Source organism: Centrocercus urophasianus, unplaced genomic scaffold, assembly GCF_019232065.1.
Source record: "Centrocercus urophasianus isolate 14NV4802_14NV808 unplaced genomic scaffold, USGS_Curo_1.0 seq_14, whole genome shotgun sequence".
NCBI classification, from domain to species: Eukaryota; Metazoa; Chordata; class Aves; order Galliformes; family Phasianidae; genus Centrocercus; species Centrocercus urophasianus.
Window position 1 is genome coordinate 27,057,318 of NW_024884586.1, and position 23,296 is coordinate 27,080,613.

A 23,296-nucleotide genomic window follows, 5' to 3' on the forward strand; every position below is an offset into this window, starting at 1 on the left:
TAGATTGTAGAGATTACAGCTCCTAACATAACATTCCCAGTACTGTTAGTCTTGACTATTTATAAAGATTAGGCTGCAAAAATGCTAGAATTTTCAGCAAAAAATAGCCATTATCAACTGAAATAATTACATTATCTGGTATTTATTCCTTGTTCATTGTAGACTAGATGACCTTTAAAAGTTCCTTCCAACTCAAAAGATTCTATGACTTGTAAGAATGAAAAATAACAGCAAAATACCTGTAAAATTGCAACCTCATTACGAAGTTGGCTTTCCTGTTTAGTTGGAAATCTTAGTTTGTCTATTATTTTAATGGCAACATCTCTTCCTGTTTTGCGATGCTTTCCTGCATTAATAAAACAGAAGGCCTCCATCAATTAACATGATTAATACTGAAAAGTGTTCCACTTTTACTTGATTGTATAATTGACCACAAGTAAGTGGCAATTATGTACAACTATGCACAACAAAGTAAATCCCAGAGCAAGTCTGCTGCAAGTTAAATAAAGTGAAATAAATAATTGAAAGCTCTCTTCCATTTCCTTTTTCCCTTCCCTTTTATGAGCAAACTTTTTCTCACCTGACAAAGCTGTTGAAACATGTTAGGAATACAAGCATATAAAAAAATTTAGTTTTGCCTTTCAACAATATACATGTAAAATTAGCATTCTCACATACTTTTTCCTTTTCATATACTTAAAATAGAGTTCTTTGCAACTGGCAGGTCATAGGTTTCACTGGTAGTTCCAGAGTAGCAAATAATGAAATAGGTGATTGCCTTAAAGAATCTAATTTCTGTCCCAGTTTTATCAGAGACCCACAGAGATTTTTCAGTGAGAATGTTAGTTAGTTATCACTCACTTGTCTCAAATAACTGTACCTAAGCACCCTCCTCAAAACTGCTGAAAAAATGAGGAACAAAAAAATGGAGAAACAGAACGTGAAAAAAATAAATAATCCAAACAAACTATTAAGAACAAAGAAAAAAGAATCACAAAGTTGTGCCAAGAAAAATAGCAAGAAGTGATGACTTTCTCCCCTTTCTTTCACTTTCTTTCTCCCTTTCTCCCTTTTCTTTCTTTCTTTCATTACCTAAGAAATATACTTCAATTCTCTTCTCAAAGAGAGACAGTTCTGTACTTTGGGGCCTGCATTACTACAGCTACATTACTACACTACATTATGACATTACTACAGTTATTAAGTATACTAACCTGTTGTTGGCAGAAAACTTCATAACAACAAAAGACCTTGTCAACACTAAGTAGTGCCCATCTTTAATGAATATTACTTACATTAAACACTGGGTAGCTAATTTCTGTAATAAAGTACTTCACAATCCAAATGCTTTCAGGTTTGCTGAATTTTTTCAGCCTTAAGCATAACTGTACAACTAACCAGAAACCTACCTCCATAAACAATTCCAAACTGTCCTGATCCCAACACCTCATCTGGGAAGATCTGGTATACAGTGCTGATATCCTGCTTACATAAACACAACAAACATTAATCTCCGAAATATGGGAAAAAAATATATATATTTGATCAGTGTGCATACATGTACTCTACAGTACATTTCAAAACACGCCTGCCAGAACATTAATGAGAGTTTTCTTAAAAGAATCAATAACCAAAATTGCAGCCTCATCTTATTACAAAAAATATTGGATGTGTTAGTGGTGACAAGAAAAGGTTTATGATAGCCTTACTAAGTTCAACAGAAATGCCATGTATTAATGACTTCTGCTTGCTTTCCTTTAGGTAATTAACAATCTGAAAAGATAAGTTGTTAAATTCTGTTTTAAGCTACATAACATCTATGTAATAGTTGTGTCTCAAGGAAAAGATACCATGAAATTGACTTTTTTCAAAAGTGAATAATGCTAATCATTTGTTACTTTCTACAGTGTAAGTAGGAAAAAATGGCTGATTGGAACTCTTCTCTAACATTCCTTTTTGCAAAACAGATCAATGACTTCACATACTTAATCATATCATATCTAGCAGAAGCATTCAGAGAACACTCACCACATTTTCTTGAACTTGGCAGTTTGACACAGAAATACTGATGGATATGTCCCCTGGGGAAGAAAGTAAAATATACTTGAGACAGCTATGCTTTCAGTTCGGACATGTAATAATAACAAATGACATTAACATGACATCATTATTTTCTGATGACTGTAGAAATTGGACCAATTAGGTCAGCTTGTTCATCTACCAGACAAAACCAAATTACACCACCTCACAAATATGTGGCTTCAACAATAGACTTCTGTAGTATATGGGAAAGAACAGAATTACGCACTTCATTACCAAATTTTATAGTGGAATCTTATATTTCTCATGTATAAGCTTCTTACTGCTTTATTCCATTTTATTTCGGGGCTTTTTATCTTAAGCAAGTAACATGATATCAACCAGGGAAAACTTTCATTTACTATACTTCAGTGTACTGAACTAGATGATCTTTAAGGTTCCTTCAAAGCCAAGTCACTCTATGATGCTATTCAGACTAGAGCTAATACTTTTTCATATTGCTATGCGTACTGCTAAAAGGAATAGGTATTTCAACTGGCAAAAGAGATATTATTAATACACAACAGAAATAAAAACTTGCACTTATGCTTTAATATGACAATTGTGAGAAGCAACTTGTAATAATTCAGAGCTTAGGACGTTACCATAACTTTTTTGATTTGCAAATCCACGGAGAACCTAATAAAACTGGAGAATAAGTTTGCTGCTGACTGTAGCACTCAAAGAAGTTATTTTTGGGGGTTACTTTGGAGCACTGATGCCTCTGTCTCCTATCTCTGTTTAGAATCCTGCTCAAGATTTTCATTTTTTCAGTATGAATTTCAGCCTCATTTAAATCAGTGTCCTATTCTATAAAGCCTGTATTAAACTCTGCATAAAATCACTACTACCATCTCCACCTCTCCTAGCAGCAGAAAGTAGCACAAGTAACTTCTGCTCAAAATGACTTATTTCCTTGTCCTCTCCTTAGGAATATATTCGTTTTGGAATGGGATGTTTTGGTTTCATACAGGATTTTTAGCATTGCTAATTTGTTTTCAAATGTACGTGCTTCTTTGTGTTTGCACTAAAGATAATATTGACACGGCCCTTCAAAGGGGGCATACAAGAAAGCTTGAGAAGGACTCTGAATCAGATAGAACAAGGGGTAACAGCTTTAAATTAAAAGAGTGAAGATTTATATTAGATATTAGAAACAAATTATTTCTAATTCTCTTCAGCTAGTGGTGATGCACTGGCAGAAGAGAAGTATGAATTAACAGAATAAAATTTTGAACTTCTAAGCAGGCAAAGGAGAGAGCTATAATTCTTGGTCGAGCATTTTAGATGATATATTTAACTACACTGATCTCAAACCAGGAGCACTAGGCAACCAACATGACTGGAATGACATCCAAACTTGACAGTATTTCATGTAGGAACATAGCTGAGAAAGAAAAAGACAGAGATGATCTATTCTGATATGTGAGCTGTTGTGCCTGCAGATGTATGCCACAGCCTGTTGTACTATTTAGTTCCTGAAGGGCTTGCTGTCTCATTAGTATTTCACACTGCATTAATAGCATCCAGATGTCAAGTGCTAAAGCACATCTATGTTGCAACACAAGGTCTGATCCAGTTTGTGTAGACATATCTGAATTTGCTTTAAACTGAGTAGGCTAAGTACAATTAGCAAAGAAACCACAGCCGCACATACTCGGTAGTGGTGAACTGTTTGGTCTGTACTACTTCGTTATCAGTACCTCAAAAGATATAAACCAGTTTCATGTTTGTTTACATAATGTCCTAGCTTTGGTAGGGAATTATCCAAAAGTATATAAATCAGAGGCAAAGATATATTTAGCCCTTTTGGTCCTGGGTAACATCCATACCTCACTGTGAACAGAACAGCTGTTCTTCACACTTGAGTTCATTTCATCTCATCATGGGAGAATGTTTGTGGCAGTTGTACAACCAAATGTGATGAAAAGAAGCATATAATCTATGCTGCAGTGACCTAAAGAGTGAATGGATGCTTCTGCGATATATAGCAATATAAATTACAATAACAATGGGAAACATCTATCAATTCTCAACTGGAGCTCAGAAAACTTCATGCCACTTCGCAAGGAAGCTGTCATTCTTGTCAGCAACACACAAATATGGAAGAGATGCCTTAGGAGTAGAACAACTATTTGCTCACTATCAAATTTGCACATTGTATATTAACACAGATGACCTAATATAAACTGGAAATACATGAATGAAAAATTGTGGCTTTTAAAGTATACAGACAGTTGATAAGCCTTTACTAGTTGGGCAATATTTCCATGCAGAAGATTGAGCCATGCTATTTGTTAATGACTGCATTTATCTGAAATGGAGGAAACATACTTACTGTGTAGGCTGGGTCCTGACCCCATTGATGCACCTTTAGGGATGACAGGCATCAGGGCATGCTGTATTGCAATCTCCCACATTCTTGCCACATCTATGCCAATACCACTAGTGAGAACACCATTATTCAGTGGAACACTTGAGAGGTTTTCTATGTTTTCTCCAACATAATAGACTATATTTGCTGTGCTTATTTCAAAACAATGAGGATTGGCTCCTTGAGGCAGTAAAGTGAAAGTTTTTGCAGGTTCCAGAGAGAAAATTTCAGACAGTGGAATTTCCTAAAATAAAAAAAAAAAAAAAAATCTGTGTAAAGATCATCAACATATAAAACTAAGACATGAATTTTATTTCACTATTTTATAACATTAGATCTTGCTTTTATCCACATGTTTCTCATACGAACAAAAAGGTTCTTGTAACCTGGAACTCCTTGACACAGAGGCCTGCTGAGTGTAAAATAACAAATGTTTTTTTCCAAGTAGAAATTTAACTATTTGCAAACTTACTTGCAAAGAACTCCGTAAATAAAAGCATAATGAATATATATTCCAAATGCATATTTCACATAGACATGAACTTGGTTGTTACATCTTGAATAAGACTAAAGGACACATTTTACTAACTTCCTCTGGAAGGAGTTTAACCGCTTCAGGTAGAAGGATGCAAGAATTAAAATAATGTTTTACAATTTAAATCACAACATAATTTCCAAAGGACAGAATTAAAATTATATGTACAACACTTTATTGTTTGGAAACAATTTATATAATGAACAACAGAATGTCAGATGAGCTTCTTGGCAAAATTTGTCACTCGTAGCGAATTGCCCCGATATAAAACTTTTCATTTGCATAACATATAACGTAACATAATAATAACACTTTTCTGATTTGACACTTGCTTGTGAAATGCAATACCCACATATGCAAGTAAGGTAATGAAAACAAACAGTTCCAAGTTGTGCTACTAATGCAGCTTTAGTATTTATTTATTCAGCAATTCACTCTAGTCATTACTTTTTGATAGCAGAAAAAGAAATTGAAAAATATTCCTTACCTTATAATATTTACTTCCAGTATCATTTTGAAAAAGAGTAATACATTTGCTGTCTAGTCTCCAGTAGTGTCGCTTTCTCTGCAAAGAAAAATAAGGGGAAAATTTTTCTACCAATTTTCAAGAAGAAAATTTCAAGAAAATTAAAGAAATGCTCTTTTCTGAAATGCACCATTTCCAAAAGTTTACGTTTTCATCTGAAGGGATGAACTGGGAAGGATAAAGTTTCATTCGCTATTACAAAAAATTTATGAGGCCTTTATGTTTGAGTTAAGGTTTTATAAGTTCATCTTTTATCGTACTAATGTAGCTCTGTTCAACTAGTCCATGTTTTGGAAGTTTAACATGTCATTATAGTCCCAAGGTTACACTCAGCAGTTGTGTTAATAAAATAAATCAACTTTCTTTTTCTATTGGTAGTAGCTCACTTTAGAAGGCCTATACTGACATTCTGATTCCTGTTTTTGCAGGTCTGAATGAAAACAACTTATTATTATTATTATTATTATTATTATTGATACCTTTATTTTACAAAAGTATAAACTCACCTAACAGTAAGATAGATATCTTACTGTTAGGTGAGGAAACAGTAGCTGGAAGATAAAGATACTTTCCAGAACCTCTAAAATGTTAATTCTTTTTTACTTTCTTCAGAATGTCTTCATATTTGGTCTGTGATAATGCAACTCACAGATTCAGATACTACTGTGTGTTTTAAATGTCTCCTGGTACGGTGAAATAACTTTCTTACAAGCTCTGCCACAGATTTAGTACTATGGGAAATATAGATGTTGTAAAAATGGCATATAAGAGTGACTTTAAATTATTAATGTACTATTAGAATTTTCATTCTGAACAGTTATATAGCATGTGAAGTAATGTCTTTCTTAATATTTCTTACCAGTGTGTCCTTGCTGGTATAGTGAACCATCCAACCTTCTTTCATTACTGTGCTGCTTCTTCTTTTTGTGTGCTTCACAGACTGTACCACTCTCATTAATGGAATATTGTTGCTGGTTGAAGGGCTTAAGAATAAATCAGTAAAGTCTTTTTAAAAGAGAACAATTTTAGACAAATAGAAAAAACATTTTTTATATGCACATTAACATCTGTAGCCACTAACAGACCTGGACCAGACACTATTTAGTTTTGTCAGTCCAAGTGTCTTGAGAGTACAAAGGGAAAAAAGCTGTAATTGCACAACAGGAGAAAGTCAGAGACCAATAGAAAGTTTACATACGCAACATACACAAAATATTCCCCAAGATAGCTAAGATGATGGGCAAATGACTAGGGCCTCAACTAGAGTTGGGAAGAAATAGCGCAAGCATATGCTATGCATGATTCAGAGCATCACTTGATCTAGAATCTCTCATAAAGTAAGCATTGCCCATCAGATTACTGTCTTGTGATCTTTCTTGGGTTCACACACACTGTGGAGTTACGACAGTTTACAGTAGAAAATGTGTCAACTAGCTGTGCATACACTGCTAGAATACAGCAGAGAATCTGCATGAACCTCTCACAGAAGGAGGTTTAGGATAATGCAGTTTATCTTCAAAGACTTTAAGCAAAGTGTTACTGCCCTGTACTTGCGTATGCATGCTGAAAACTTCCAGTGCTCAGCACAGTAACTCAGGAAGTCATGGGAACTTGACAGTATGCCTGATAGCACAATCAGATAAAACATGGAACATCTCATTGAAGAGATTTATGAAATAACAAAGCCAAATGGAGTTAACGATTACTAGAGCAGACTCAGCATAATGGAATCATCTGCTTCATCATCTTCTTAAATCCCAAACATAAATGCTTAGTCATTTCTGGCAGAATTTGAGATTCTGCATCCTACATGAAAACAGCACTGAGTTCATGCCGTGATCAGACAGGCTGCATGTATATATTCTTGTCAAAGAAATTTCCTTTTTTATTTTCCTTTTATAGACCTCTGAAAAATAATTCATGAACATGGCAAATACCCTTATAAATATGAGGGCTGCTCTGAAAGTAATATCTCCTATTTTATTATGTTGCAGCAAAACATCAGAGGGGGTTGGTAGTAATATGGAGACAAAGGCTGAGCCTTCCCACCAATATTCTGTTACAGTTTGTTGCCATATGACAGATGGCAGCAGAGGGACACTGGGACAAAATGGCATCTGACATGGAAGTGTTGATGAAGCAAAGGTGAGGAAATGAGTTTTTCTTTGCAGAAAAGATAACACCCATTCACATTCATCAGCGCTTGCTGAACATTTACAGGGACTAAACAGAGGATGTGAGCACAGTGAGATGGTGAGTGGTGCATTTCAGCAGTGGCAACAGCAACATGAGAAACAAGTCACATTCTGGACAGCCATGTACTGCTGTCACATGATGAAATGAAGAGCGTGTTGATCTGCTAATTCCTGCAAATCGGCAGATTATGTTCAGGGAACTGTATACAAAGCTGAATATCAGCTTCAGTGTTGTAAACAATAGTAACAATGTTGAAATATCACAAAGTTTGTGCCAGGTGGGTCCTGTGAACAATACCCTATGAAAGTCTGCCAGGATCTACTGGACCAGTTTGAGGTTGAAGGTGACAGTTTCCTGCATCACATCATTGCCAATGATTAAACATGGTGTCACCACTATGAGTAAAAAGTAAAAATGGCAGTCCACGGAATAGCAACACATAAATTCCTCATCAGAGGAAAAGTTCAACGCAATCCTCAGAGGGTAAAATGATGTGCACTATCTTTTGGAATAGGAAATGTGTGACTGTTCTGGATTTCCTGGAACCCAGACAAACCATCAACTTTGAGCACTACATCACAACACTATCTAAGTTGAAGGTTTGAACTTCCAGACTCCAGCCAGAAAATAAGACATCCTTTCTCGTTTTACAGCAGGCCCTATGCCATTTGGAAGACCATGGACCAATATTGGCTGGATTATCCTACCACACCCCTCATATAGTTCAGAATTGGAGCACTTTTACTTCTATCTGTTCAGGCCAATGAAAAACGGGCTGTGTGGGTGACATCTTCCTAGCAACAGCACAATCATAGCAGCTGTGAATCTGCAGGTCACTTCCACTGGTGCAGATTTTTAAAAGTGTCGGAAAGTGTTTTTATAGGTGTGCAGGCTCTTGTTCTTCACTGATAAAAATGCATAGCTAAGGGTGGTGATTATGTTGAAAAATAGAAGTTCGTAGCTGAGAATTTGCTCTATCAAATAACGTTATTAGGTCTTTGTGACATATGTAGTCAGTGGAAGGTATTTCTGGAACTTCAGGGATGCCCCTCAACTAAGTAAAACAAGTAACTGGTTTATCTGCAGATAATTCAGTATCTCTATTTTAAAGAACTCAGTATGCCATCCATGCAGTGTGACTTAGACATTCAAGATGATATTACAACATTGAATTTTGTGATAAAAAGCAGATGCTTATATTCTAATGATATATGTCTATATATAAGTACCTATGTAGAAGAACATGTTTACAGCTTGCTGCTGCTGATAGTAAAACTGCTAATTGCTGAAATGGATAACTTTCAATTAGAGCAAAATGTTTGTGTCAGTGAAAGAGAATTTAGGGGAACATGCTTCAGGAAAAGATTCCTAGTATGCAAAATAAGAGGAACTGCAGGTTAAACTGGCATTCATGAAGAAAAAATATCCTATAATTGTTCTTCAAAGTAAAGAATCCTTGCTCCAAAGAAACGAGAGAAGAAAAGACCTTAATACATTTTTGGTTCACTGACAATCAATCTCTACTTTTTTTCTCTAGTACTCTGCAGTTCTAATAAGCAAAAATGATATTTTTCTTCTCCTCAGACATTTCTACAGTAAATCGCACAATTCAATTCCTTTTTTTCTTCTGATTGGTCATTTCAAAACACTGATTTATTTTGTAATTTTCTTGAAACTCATAGTTTGTTAAGAGTTCCTTCTTTCTGAAGATATATGAAAATGCAAGCAATACATCTAAGGCCAATTATATCATAGTCAATTGCACAGGGTTTTTTGTTCTGTTTTGTTTTGTTTGGCTTTCATCTATATAGCCAAGTATTTCACTTCCAGTTGGGAAAAAATGTTTGGGAAAAGAAACACATTTTAAAAAATATTCTCTGTTGCTGATTTACAAATGAAGTTCAACAACATAATTTTCAGAAAAGAGCAGATATGTAAAAAATACAATCTTTTGAACAAAATTTCAGCTTGACAATTACATTTAAATTCCTTTTAAAATCCTAGTGCAGGAAATAATCTCATCATAATTTCAGAACCATCACATATCACTAACTCTCTCCATCCTGAATGAGTGAGAATGCAGTTCATTTAGATTTCTCCTTCAGTCTTAGGCATAATATAAGGCATAACAAATACAAAAGAAGATGGAAGGTTCACCTGATCATCCTGTTAGACTCATCATGATCTGGATCAGGATCCTGCATTTCCCCATTGTCACTATGGCATCCCGTCATTGAAATCTCAGAGTCATGAGCTATAGATTCTTCCATGTCATCTATAAAACTGCTGTTTCTTTCACTGTCATTGTCGTCACTCCCTTCTTCCATGACCACATCAGACTCAGCCCCAGGACTAAGGAGATCTGGAATATTATTTCTTGAATTATTATCTGAACACATACAATACTCCAACCACAACATCCTAACGTATTTTGAGCTTCAGAAAAACCCAGGTTCTTTCTGGAATTCTACTGTCTGAGTCTCTATGCATTCAGTGTGTAATGGTGAAGGTGATCTTTAACCAACCATTTCGAAAATCACTACAGAAAACTGGAAACACATTAAACTGGAGTATTTTCAGAACTACAACTTTCTACTAAAAAGCTACCAAAGCCAAGGCAGAATTTCTTATCCATAGACTTCTATTCAAACATTCTATACACATGAGTGTTATTTCTGAGATCTTCTGGCAGATTTTCCATGCAGCTTGAATGTTGTGCACTGACTTGATGGCTGTTGGCAGGCTACAGCTGCAAACTGATGCTAGAAAAGCAGAAATTTCAAAACTAGAAATTTTGTAATATGATGGTGACATGATGATGAACTATTGAAACAACTCCCAAGATGATTATTTATAATGTGAATTATTTATTTGTGCAGAAAATGTATTTGCTTTGCACTGGTGCTCCCTATGAAGACTGTACAATATGGACAGTAATCCATTCTAATGAAATGACATTCCCTGCCCTTAAGAAGGAAATATTTAATTAATATAAAATAGCTCTATGTAATATAGTACTGAAAAAACAATGATGTTTTAAGTTTTAGCACACAGTGCATAATATAAACAGTATAAATATATTAAAGAAGTTTATGTTCAAATAATGTTAAACTTTCTCATTTGTTATTAAATTTGCATAGCAAGATCAAAGAAACAACTTTTTACTGTACTCTTGCTTGCAAATGGATTAATCTGGAAGACTGAAAAAGAGAAAAAAATTACTTAGCTAAAGGCTTCATTACAAAAAAGAAAAAAACGCACAGAAAATCAACAATGAAAAAAGAAACCAATGAAAAAAGTCGAAATTATAAATTCTGTCAGGTATAAAAACTTTATTTTTCTGGATAATTTGCACTGTCTCAGGACCCACTCAGAGACTCATGGACAGGAATTTTACACAAAGTCTAATCACAGGAAGATATCAAATGTTCTCACTAAGAAATTTTCACCAAATTTTGTGTAGGCAAGTTCTTGACAGTCAAAATAGGGGATGCTCCAAAACAATAAGAGCATTGAGATGACTGCTGGAAAAATGATTTGAACTGATGGTATTTCACTGGAACTGGAAGTGTATGGCTGAAACATTTGTTTCCATACACAGTAGTTTTCAAATGTTTATATATAAGTTTCTGATGTATGACTAAGAGACACATTATACTTAATTCCTAGCTGAAACAGTCATCCAGTCATGAATGATATTTCACAGTTCAGGACTCCCTTTTTGCTATTCATACAGCATGGCTTTATATCTCTATTTTTAATAAACCCACAGCCAGTTAAAAATATCCTCCCACATTTAGTGTTTAATGTATATATTAATGAGACCATGCTTGAAATTTTATTGCTTCAGCTCTTCCTTCACTTACTATTTTGGGGAAGATGCATCACACAGCAGATGGAAAGAGTGGCAGATACGGTATTTTATTTAGTAAGATGGAAATTAATGTGAACCAAATTTCTGTAAGAATAGAAATGAGACACCAGAATGAAATTGCCTATGAAAAGTCTAAGGACCACATGTCATTCATTTAGACACAAAGTTAAGAGTTATACTATAATGCTATGGATACTACTTTATGGAAATTGGTGAGGAAAAGCCAAGTTCTAGAATTTCTACAGCAGAGAGCTCCAAGGACCTAAGAACTAATTCTGCAGAGTTACACAAAAAGAAGTTTAGCGCTTTCTAAAATACTGCATGGAGTAAGCACTCTCACCCCTTAGTGGCTTTGTACAAGCTTCCCTCACTTAGTTTTTCCTCAGAGAAAGCATTACATCTCATCAGTCTGCTGTCAGATTCGTGGTTGGAGGAAAGCAAACAAAAAACAGTGTGTTACTTGTCAGGCAAAGGCATGGAGGGGATAAAGATTGTGTTGAAGGAATGAAGTACAGCTGTCTGAGACGAAGAGTGGGAAATCAAAAGAGTGACAGAGAAACAAATGCAAATTTGTTTCATTTAGTCTAGCTGTCCAGAAATAAGTCCTGCTTTTCCACCTTAAGACTTCTGATCAATCCCATTTTGCACTGTCCTCTAAAATCACACCTAAAATGCATGCAGTAGAAATTTTATCATCTATAAGCAGACTTAGTGACTTCCTCTGGCTCTGCAAATCTCTGCTCACAACTATTTATAAACTTAAAAAAGGAAGATGTATACAAGATTGGAAGATGCATAAAAAGGATTTTTCTAAGCTACTCAAGATTTCTACACAGAAAACTCCATACTGTTATCAATGAGTTTAGCACATTTTTAGCTTTTGGATTTGAAACTAAGTCTACCCCTCTCCATAAGCAAGTTATGGGACAAGTAATGGTTAAGAAAGGTACAAGAGGTGCAAATTTAAGTTCCATATTAACATGTGGAAGAACTTCTTTACAGTAAGTGTGATGGAGCACTGGAACAGGTTACCCGGAGATGTTGTGGAGCATCCTATGGAGATACTCAAGACTCCTCTGGATGCCTACCTGCCTGAAACATTGTAGGTGCCCTGCTTATGGAAGGGGGGTTGGACTCAATGGTCTCTTGAGGTCCTTTCCAACCCATGTGATTCTATGTAATATTAAAAAATACTGGAGATTCCAAGAGCTAAATTTGAGGTGTACGACAGTGGATATGCACTTGGAGAACCACATCAATATTCCCAAAAGTCAGGATATTCAGCATCTAAAATGCTTTTGCCTATGTTAATTGCCATTAAACAGAAAAAACTTTGCAGTAATATAGTCACACAAATATGAAAAATTACTTAACACTTTTGATTTTAGTATTGTTGGTACCTTTTCAATAAAGAAAATCATTGGTTTAAAGTTTGAAAAAGGATATCTAATGAAGCAAAACCTTCTCAACCTCAGATGCAGTTTAGGCTGACAATATGATAATATGCATTAGACACTGAACACTTTACCACACTTCTCATTCCTTTATCACAAAGAAAAGTGATATTTTCAAGGCAATCAACAACTCATCTACAAAAACCCTTTTTTTCTCCAGTACTGTCCATCAAGCCTAGCCATACATTTCTATAGTTGACACAAAACTGACAGCACATATATGGGAAATTCTGTAGACAATCAAGCTTTCAATTCTGGCAACTGATACGATTAGTTTTATCCCAAATGGCCTTCAAAGTTCTCCCAGTATACAGTTCCTTCTCTGGAAGATTATCCCAAAACAAACAAACTTCTTCCCTTCTCAAATTAAAAACCAATTTTGTGTTTTTATCTACTGCATGAAAGCTTTCTTCTCATGCATTTGGCTCTTCAATTTACTTTGGCATTCTGTGAGCAACGATCACCCAGAAGTTTTGCTGCTGAAGCCACCCCCGTGGCATGGTTGAGCCTGCCTCTCAGCGCTGTATTTTGAAGACCTGTGCTCCAAAATGACAATGTATGAACTATTTATAGGGTTCCTCCCACACTTCATCTCCAATACAAGAAATATCTTAGTGGAAAGGCTACTCCCAAGCAGTGGAAAAAGATGTCTTTGTACACATAGGCTTTACACTTCTCTGTTATCTAACTCGTGGTTTAAACAATGACAGAAACAATTGTTAAAGTAACTTACCTCCATTAATGGCAACTTCCCCCAGGCAGTTATTTGGTACTTTAGGAGCACAGCGCTTGTGACAATTGAACCTACAGTCTGGCAAGAGAAAAGGAACATAATATAATTATTTGTCTTTTTCACTGCCACAGTTTCATTTCTTTTTCCTGCAATAACCTATAACTGTCAAGCTCAATCATTTCACTAGCACAAAGTTAACTTAACATGATCAGAGAGAACTAGCCTGGCCACATGCCATTTGCCAGTACAGCAGACAGGATGAACACACCAACAGCCTCCCACAGAGAAGGAAAGCAGTGCTTACAGCAATGGCAGGAAGCTTTCACTGCACCATGTGCTACACTGATCTTGGGGAGCAAGTTGGATACCTGTGCACTTGGCTGAAAAACCAGAGATAATTTCTACTACAAGTTGCAGATCAGGCTGCAGCACATCCACTTCAGCTTAGACATTTGACTACATATCAAATACAAAAGAAAACTGAAGAAGCAGAATCTTAGCTAGCAATTTTACATGAGGAATACTTGCTCTTTGCATCATCAAGCAACTTCTAGACAGTTTTAAGTGAAGGCCCTCATTCACAGATATTTTTACTACTGTCTACTTCTACATTCTTCACATCTGTAAATGGCACTTTATTAGATGTCATTTCAATTATTTTCTTTTGGCTTATGGAACACATTTTACTTGAACTCAGAGCTGTAATTTATTTAAAGAGCTTGAAAAGCAAAGTCTGGAAGGAAAAAATATATTAGAGATGCCTCTATCCTTGTAATTATTTAACTTCAGATTGATTCAAAAACCAACCAAGGGACTGCAGTGCCAACAAGCTTTTTTTTTCTTTTTCTGTTTTTTTTTTTTTTTAATTCTCATATAAGACCTTATTGTTTTACATCCACTAGAATTCCCCCCAAACTTCTAACTGCTGAGAAGAATGTACATGCTATAATTAAAGCACAAAAACTTGCAGATAGAAAACAATGAAGATTAAGAATATGGCTCTACGTGTTAACTATTCTGCTGTAACTGCCCATGAGCACACTATCACCTAGTGACAAACAAAATAATCTACACCTTAGTGACAAAGATGTAAGGTACCTCAGCTATACCACAGAGTAATAATAAATAGCATGCAGCCAGCTCTTGAAGAACTAGTGTAATTGTGATCCCAGCATAATCCAATGTAATTGATCATGTGACTACATATGGACACTTTGGTAAAGAAATCCTGAGTGAACCTACATATCAGTTACTCAAATGTTAATTTACTAATTTTATTATGCTTAGCTTTTACATACCTAGAGAAAGTTTACTTACCTTTACACTGCAAACCCTGTCTAAAAAGCCCTTTGAGAAGTTTCTTACAGTACTGGCAAACTGTTGGCCGTGTGTAAGAGTGGATGACAAATGTGTGAGGCACTTTAACCTTAGAAAGCAGGATCTTGTCGAGCTGAATAGGTCGTCCAATGTAGGATTGTGAATTTGATCTCTTCTCTCGCCCAGTGAATGATTCTGACGGCGTTTTTTGCTGAGCAATACATAAAAGGACATTTAAAATAAATAATGATTTATTCATTTTTAAAAGCATAACATACATATGCCTCACAAATATTAAATTATCTGTCATAAAAAGCATACTTTGCTTTTAAACACTAACAGAATATGCAACATGCCCCTGCCTGAGATTGTTTTTAAAAACTTAGATTGGTATCAAATAATATGTTTGCTAACACTAGCATCATACATTTCACAACGTGGATAAACCTGTGTTGCTGTTGTTGATTTTCAATTTAAAAACAGATTTTTATAAAAATGAAAAGATTCATTAAAAATTTCTCAGAAAAACATTTTTTTGGTTCTGAGTGAAACAAGAACCAATTTTTTCCTTCTCTCCTATTTCCTGTTTTATACAAAGCTATACTTTGAAAAACTACTTTTGTACAAACATTAAGGAAATTGTTATCTTGATCTATGCACATGCAGGTTTTTGATAAAAAGCAGATCAGTATCTCTCATCCACTTTACTCATAACTTTTGCTATTGCTAACCTTAGCACATTCAGATTATGCATGACAAATCAGAGCAGATATTTATATTTCTCTTTATAAATACACATGAATTGAGACACACTTTCTCTAAGAAATAGAATAAAAAAATTCCTGAAAGAAATAAGTTACCATATTTTTCTGCTAAATACATTTAGATGTAAATATGGTAAATAACATGGACTTAGAAAACTGTGTACTCCTAAGAACTGCCTTGAGGAACAAACTACACCCACAGTTAACATAGAAAAGAAAAATACAGTAACAAGATGCAACTTAATCTTTTAAAATTCATCATTTTCTTGCTTGTTGAAAAAATATGTTCAGGAAATTGAAGGCTAGAAAATGAGCCATTCTCTATTTGGCCTCCACTAGTCAAAGGCTGCAGTAGCTGAAACCTTGGATTGGCCTAGCTTGGAAAACTATTTTCCTTCAAACTAATAATGTTACAACAAAGCTGTCATCCTTAGAGACCAATTATTATTTCCTGCTCACTAAAATATAAGTCAATTTCTGTATGCTTCTGTCTGAGAACCTTGGAGCAAGGGGAGATTTGTATGCCATTTTGGTGGTAAACAAACCTGAGGAGTTCTAGCCTTGTCTTCACAGCATATTTGCCAAAGAAACAGAAAGATAATTCTTACAAAAACCAGATGGGTTTCTTACTGTAAAGACCAATTTCTTTTCTTTTGGCTATATTGCATAACTATCTCTTTCCAAAGAAGCACACGCAATAGATTTGTTGAACATTAGAGCTTCCCTACTATCTGACAACAATGCCAGCTTCACACTTATGCAGTGTATAAATGCAGGCCTGTCAGTCAAGGAGAAATATGCAAAATACACTGTATGAACCACGTGCATATATTCACCATAAGCAAGTTAGTTTGAAATAAGTGTAGGAAAGTGTCTGTCTTCTCTTCACCACATATAATAACAGAAAATGTACAAGTTCATGCTTTGATGTTACATGTTTACTTCCTTCCTGAGCCTTCCATCTCTAGGCTCTGTAATGCACCTATACATACAAAAAAACTAGCTTCAGTTTAGGATTAAAATTGTTTAATATTGATCAGTTAGTAATACTCATAGAATCATAGAATGGCCTGGGTTGAAAAGTACCTCAAAGACCATCTTGTTTCAAGCCCCTGCCCTGGGCAGGATCACCAACCCCTAGACCAGGCTGCCCAGAGCCACATCCAGCCTGGCCTTGAATGCCTGCAGGGATGGGGCATCCACAACCTCCTGTGGCAACCTGTTCCAGTGTGTCACCACCCTATGCGTGAAAAACTTCCTCCTAATATCTAACCTAAACCTCCCCTGTCTTAGTTTAAAACCATTCCCCCTTGTCCTATCGCTATCGATCCATGTAAACAGTCATTTCCCCTCCTGTTTATACATTGCTTTCAAGTACTGGAAGATCACAGTGAGGTCTCTTTCTCATCTCCAAGCTAAACAAGCCCAGTTCCCTCAATCTTTCTTCATAAGAGATGTGCTCCAGATCTCTGATCTGGATCCAGATCTTATTGGCCCTCCTCTGGACCTGTTCCAAGAGCTCTGCATCCTTCTTGTGCTGGGGGCCCCAGGTCCCCAGCAGTACTCCAGATGGAGCCTCACAAGAGCCGAGTAGAGGGGGACAATCACCTTCCTCTTCCTGCTGGCCACCTCTTTTTTAATTCAGTCCAGGATATAATTGGCCTTCCAGGTTGCAAGTGCACACAGCTGGCTCATGTCCAGCTTCTCATCTACCAGCACCCTTGAGTCCTTCTCCCCAGAGCTGCCCTCAAAGAGTTCTTTCCTCAATCTGTATAAATACCTGGGAGTGTCCCAGCCCAAGTGCAACACCTTGCACTAGATTGATACCACAGCAGTCTTAGTGCAGTGCCTTAAAACAGTCACTCATCCTCAACCCATGCCATAGTCAGGCATCTAGCTCAGAATGTTATATACAATGCACAAGACTAAAACTGTTGTCCTATCTGATGTATTATATTTTTAACGGAAGTATATTATTTTTAAATAATTCTTTAAAGATTTGTTTTAACCCTAATCTCACAAAACCTACCCCTGCAGTTCCCCCAGGGACACTATAAACACCTTGCCCCATAAACTCAACAGAGCTATCTAAGGTATTAGTCACAAAATTTGATGTCTTTGTCTTCAAATGGACATTGGTGGAATTTTAATGTGGTGACACAATTAAAATGTATTTTCACGAAACAAAACTGATGGAGAGAAGTAAAAATTTCTAAGGAGAGTTATATTGTTTACTTTTATGTTGTTGCAACAAATCAATATTTCAGCTTGCTAAGCAATTTCTTGACAATCTTACGGTTTTTTGAAGCATAAGCAATCCAAATGTCTCCTAACATGCTCTTGCTAAAATCACCAATTAGTACCATCTACATAAATGAAATCTACTTTGTATTGTTGTACTAGGTTCTGTTTTCAACATTATTGTTGACTGAAAAATTATTTTAGCAATTGAATACTGCTAAAATCTTTCCTCAAAGGACTTCAGAAAGTTGACTTGGCTTGCCTTTACTCACCAAATAGCTAGCAGGTTTTGGAAACTTCAGGAGTGCTGCTGAAATGTACTGAGACTAACTTTAGGTACCAGTACGATAAACTGAGAGAGGCAAAATTTTCCCTTCACGGCCTAATCCCATGGATTGGCACTCTTTCCTCTTCCAACAGAGGCAACATAAAATCTGCTTCTGTCGGGTAGCAAGTGCAGGGAAGTTGGGTGGCATGAAACACAAAGGTCACTCCACAACACCAGGGACTGACTGCTTAGGAGAACCATCTAAATTTACAGGTCATGATCTTCTCCTCCCAATACCTTCCAAAATAGTTTTCAACATCCCTTAACTTTAATTTCCACCATCCAGCATCAGGCACATGCCATAATTTAAAATTCCTAAAAGGAAAACAGGAACTACACTATTTTCATAGTAAAAGCAAGACTCTTGCACAAAAGCACCTTCTTTTTTGCTGGTGAGCCTGGTTTGTTAGAACGATAAATTAGTTTTTCCTGGTAGTGAGCCAGACTACTGACTCAGCAACTCTGGAAACTTCCCAGGAAATGATTGCTTAACTGGATTACACCATGGAAACTAACAGCCTGCACTGCTCCAAACACTAAACAGTCCTTCTAACAATCACGCTAGCAAGGTAATCTATATTTTAACAGATTAGAATATTATCTTCCAAGTGACAACAAAAACAAAGGAACATGTGAAATTATTTAACTGCATGGATATTCAATCAAGCCAGTGAAATTGATCCAGTATTGCCTTGAGTTATGAAAATATCAGAACCTAGTACTTGCTTATTTCTTATTTTAGAAAAAAAAAAAAAACAAAAAACAAAACAAAACAAAAAAAAAAAAACAAAAAACAGATGAGGCTTTCTTTCTCTCTTTCAAGAATGGAGAAGTGCCAAGCTGTTCCCCGACACTCCATTCTACATATTGCTTATTTTCATTAGCTGATCCCTTGCCCCTCATTCTTGATCAATATCTTCAGATTTTTGGAATGTCCTGAAACTGTATATCATTTGTTAGACTTTGTTAAAAGCTACTCAAGAAGAAAACTATTTGCCTACAGTAGGCAGAAGCACAAAGTCATTGTGCAGAATCATGTCACTGCAGAAAGGAAATAATCCTTCTTATAATTTCCACTCCAAAAGTAAAAACCCCTCAGCAGGCCAATGACTTCATTCTACTACAAGGTGATCTGTCTAGTGGATGGAGGTAAAGCTGTTGATGTGGTCTACCTGGACTTCAGTGAAGCCTTTGACATTGTTCCCTACAACATCCTCATGGCAAAGCTGGCTGGCACAGTTTGGATGGGTATATGCTCCACTGGGTGAAACACTGGCTGGATGGCAGGGCCCAAAGAGTTGAGGTCAATGGAGTTAAATCCAGTTGGCTGCCAGTCACGAGTGGTGTCTATCAGTACTTGGTACTGGGGCCACTTCTATTAAACATCTTTATCAATGATCTTGATGAGGGCATTGAGTGCACCCTCAGTAAGTTTGCAGACAACACCAAGCTGGGAGGGAGTACTGATCTGCCAGAGGGGAGAAAGGCACTACTGGGGGACCTGGATAGACTGGATCGATGGACCAAGGTAAACCCCATGAGTTTCAATATGGCCATGTGTTGGGTCCTGAATTTTGGTCACAACCCCACTCAACCCTACAGGCTTGGGGAGGAGTGGCTGGAAAGCTGCCTGATGGAAAGGGACCTTGGTGGATGGACCTTGATGGACAGTCAGCTGAATACGAGCCAGCAGTGTGCCCAGGTGGCCTATGGCGTCCTGGCTTGTATCAGAAATTATGTGGTGAACAGCACCAGGGAAGTAATCTTGCTCCTGTACTTGGCACTGGTGAGGTCTCACCTCGAGTGCTCTGTTCAGTTTTGGGCATGTCAATTCAGGAAGAACATTAAGGAGCTGGAGCAGATTCAAAGAAGGGCAACAAGGCTTATAAAGAGCTTGGAGAATATTCCCTACAAGGTGCAAAAAAAAGGAACTAGGACTGTTTAGTTTGGGGAAGAGGAGGCTGAGGGGAGATCTTATTGCTCTCTTCCAATACCTGAAAGGCGCTCACAGTGAAAGCAGGGTTGGCCTCCTCTCACTAGTGACAGGTGATAGGACGAGGGAAAATGGCCTCAAGTTGCACCAGGGGAGGTTTAAGTTGGATGTCAGGAAAAATTTCTTCACAGAAAGGGTTGTTACGCATTAGAATAGGCTCCCCAGGGAGGTGGTTGAGTTACCATCCCTGGATGTGTTCAAAAAACCGTTTTGATGTGGTGCTCAGGGACATGATTTAGCAGAGGGTTGTTAGAGTTAGGGTAGTATGATTAGGTTGCAGTTGGACTTTATGATCTTTAAGGTCCTTTCCAACCTGAGCAATTTTATGATTCTAGGATTTAACAGCCCTACAATCCAATTGCACAAAGCCTAAAATGTAACACATTGCTGATTGTCCAACTTTTTGTTAAAAGGCTTCAAAAAGTACTAAAAAAAATGTCCCAGAGTTTCTGGAAGAACTTCACTGAAGAGTTTCATGTGCTATAACACTCAGAAAAATCATTACTTAATTTTGACATTTGAATGTCTTATTGTAAATTATGCTTGTGGAAACACATTCAAATAAATTTGTCCTGAACAAGAACAAACTGCACATCCCAAGCTCCCCTAAATGAGTAATTTTTCAAAACCGTTCACAGACAAGTGCTTCTCTTTTGCAGGCCCAGTATCTAAAAAGCTCTGTGATATTATCCCTGTGTATAACACCAAGACAGCCAACCAAAAAATTATGGTATTCCTACATTTTTGAAGTGCTTGCCCTAAAAGCAGAAAAAAAATCTAGTTTATTTATTTGGATGTATATTAATTAGTATACATTAAAACAAAACCAACAAAATAACTGATGTCATGAAGTTGCATTTTCCATGTGGAAATATATTGCTGAAATATGCACTTCCTTCTTGTATTGAAGGCAAAAGATAAAGACTTAATATGTTCACACACAAATTTTTCACAGGAAATTAGCGTCATATATGAAGTTATATTTATCAGTCACCACAGGAACTATGTTCTTTGCTGCAATGCAAATGCTGACTTTCTTTAATAAATTAAACTATGTGACTATAATTAAGTGAATTCAAGGAAACAAATCTTCAATTAAATACACTGAAATACCACACTTAGAATTCAATCAACTGTGTTGTCTTTTGATGCTTCTTGCACTCTTCTCTTTAACTCAAGTGTATGATTTAATCTCACAAGCACCACAGTTAGCTATCTATGGTCTGAAAAACACTTCAATATTAAATGTGTAAACACGTCAAAGAACTGACTTCAGTAGTGTTAAATTAAACTACCCACAGATGGAAATTATTATGTACCCCGTTCTCCTGCTCAGATATCAATAGCAGCAAATGGTAGTATGAATGTTTTTAATGTAACCTGCCTTATTTTGCAAAGTAACAAAAAATGTTTAATAAATTTCAGCAGTAGTTGTGTGACTATGCTATCTTCTCCAGCAGTCAGGGATTTCCCCAAACAAAAGCTCTTTGTTGACAAAGATTTGCTAGTGGCTACAGGGGCTATTAGGGTTTATTTAGAGTATCTACAAGTCCCCAGTTTAAGCTACAGAGACTTATATGTAGGTTCACAAGCTGAAAACTGCAAGTTTAAGCTCCTAGGAGCAGGCCCTTATCTCAATCCATAAGTTCTTGCACTTTTCAATCTTCTCCCCCATTCCACTGTGAAGGAAGCATGCAAACAGATGTGTAGTGTTTAGTTTTCTGCCAGGTTAAAGCACAACACTGGAGGAAAACTTGAGGGTGACAAGAATAAAATGTATTTGTGAGTAGTGTTAATTCAGAGTTAACTTGAGAGTCTCTCCTTTTGAGGAAATATTAATTTTCCCCCTTGGGTTAATCAACCCAACTATATTCATTAGAGAAGGGCTCCTACTGATTACAACTGGAATAAGGCACAGAACTGCTCTCAGCTGCAGCACCCTAGCTATTCTTTAGCCCTTTCCTAAAAGTTCCTTCTTTCCAGTCCATTGAGTTACTGAGGCATACAGGTACTGGAACTGAGAAAATTAGATGTCTGACTGGAAAATGAAGGTTTCGTAGAGCAGGAATTTTTTACTCACTAGATTCCTTATTTGAAATGAATGAGAGAAAAAAGCAGCTGTATCAACAGCTAGAGATGAGGAAAGGAAGAGAAAATGGCCATCCATAACTGCAGACTCCCAGGGACTCTAGGACTCAATGTTCTATCACCGCAAAATCTCTCTTCTGTACTAGCTAAGAAGCTTCAGACCTGCTTATAATAAATATACACAGGCAGGCAACATTCTGTCAGTGATATACAAATAGTCTTTTTAACTAAAACTATTTTGTAGAAAATAATTCCTGATTTTCCATTAAGAAGTAAAGTTAACATATAAGTAAAATTTTTAACACTTCATTTATCCATGGCCCAAAGACAGAACGTTCCTATTTTAAACACAAAACTCAGCTAGATTTTTTTTCTGGAGACATCACCGCCAATGCATCTAATAAAATTACATTTACACGTCAACATTGATCATTTCCAGAAGAATGAATAAAACTCACAAAATAATGAAAACATAAATAGCACAGAAATTAAATGTTGTGTCATATAAATGTTTTAAAGTACAAATATAGTTAGTTAATACATTCTTTCCTTTAAAAAAGAAACTTTTTTTTCCCCGAATACCACCTTTAGTATTTACTACTTTCACTTATCATTAATTTATGACAGTCCGAGACTGTATGGATCATCATTTTTCAGATAGCACATACATAGAATAAAATTGTTAGATATTAAAAATACTCTATGCCATGTATGTTTGTTTATATTGTTTTGTGAGTGTTTTACAGAGTTGTACTTCTTGGGCATTCTACATTACTTAGGCAAACAAAAATTAC

At 36.3% G+C, this 23,296-nt stretch overlaps 1 protein-coding gene across 5 annotated transcripts in view; it reads right to left on the minus strand.

Annotated features, from left to right (window-relative positions):
• The window catches only part of PRKD1 (protein kinase D1), a 109,387-nt gene that overhangs the window by 10,927 nt on the left and 75,164 nt on the right, over nucleotides 1–23,296 (minus strand). For 3 of the 5 annotated variants that reach the window (XM_042813302.1, XM_042813304.1, XM_042813303.1), the window contains 9 exons: nucleotides 15,089–15,299; nucleotides 13,772–13,849; nucleotides 9,868–10,072; nucleotides 6,374–6,497; nucleotides 5,476–5,553; nucleotides 4,418–4,697; nucleotides 2,029–2,081; nucleotides 1,410–1,485; nucleotides 240–346 (listed from right to left, as the gene is read on the minus strand). In XM_042813302.1, the coding sequence (XP_042669236.1) occupies nucleotides 240–346; nucleotides 1,410–1,485; nucleotides 2,029–2,081; nucleotides 4,418–4,697; nucleotides 5,476–5,553; nucleotides 6,374–6,497; nucleotides 9,868–10,072; nucleotides 13,772–13,849; nucleotides 15,089–15,299 (1,212 nt within the window). The remainder of the gene's footprint in view (nucleotides 1–239; nucleotides 347–1,409; nucleotides 1,486–2,028; nucleotides 2,082–4,417; nucleotides 4,698–5,475; nucleotides 5,554–6,373; nucleotides 6,498–9,867; nucleotides 10,073–13,771; nucleotides 13,850–15,088; nucleotides 15,300–23,296) is intronic. The other 2 variants (XM_042813301.1, XM_042813300.1) reach the window with 1 other exon arrangement.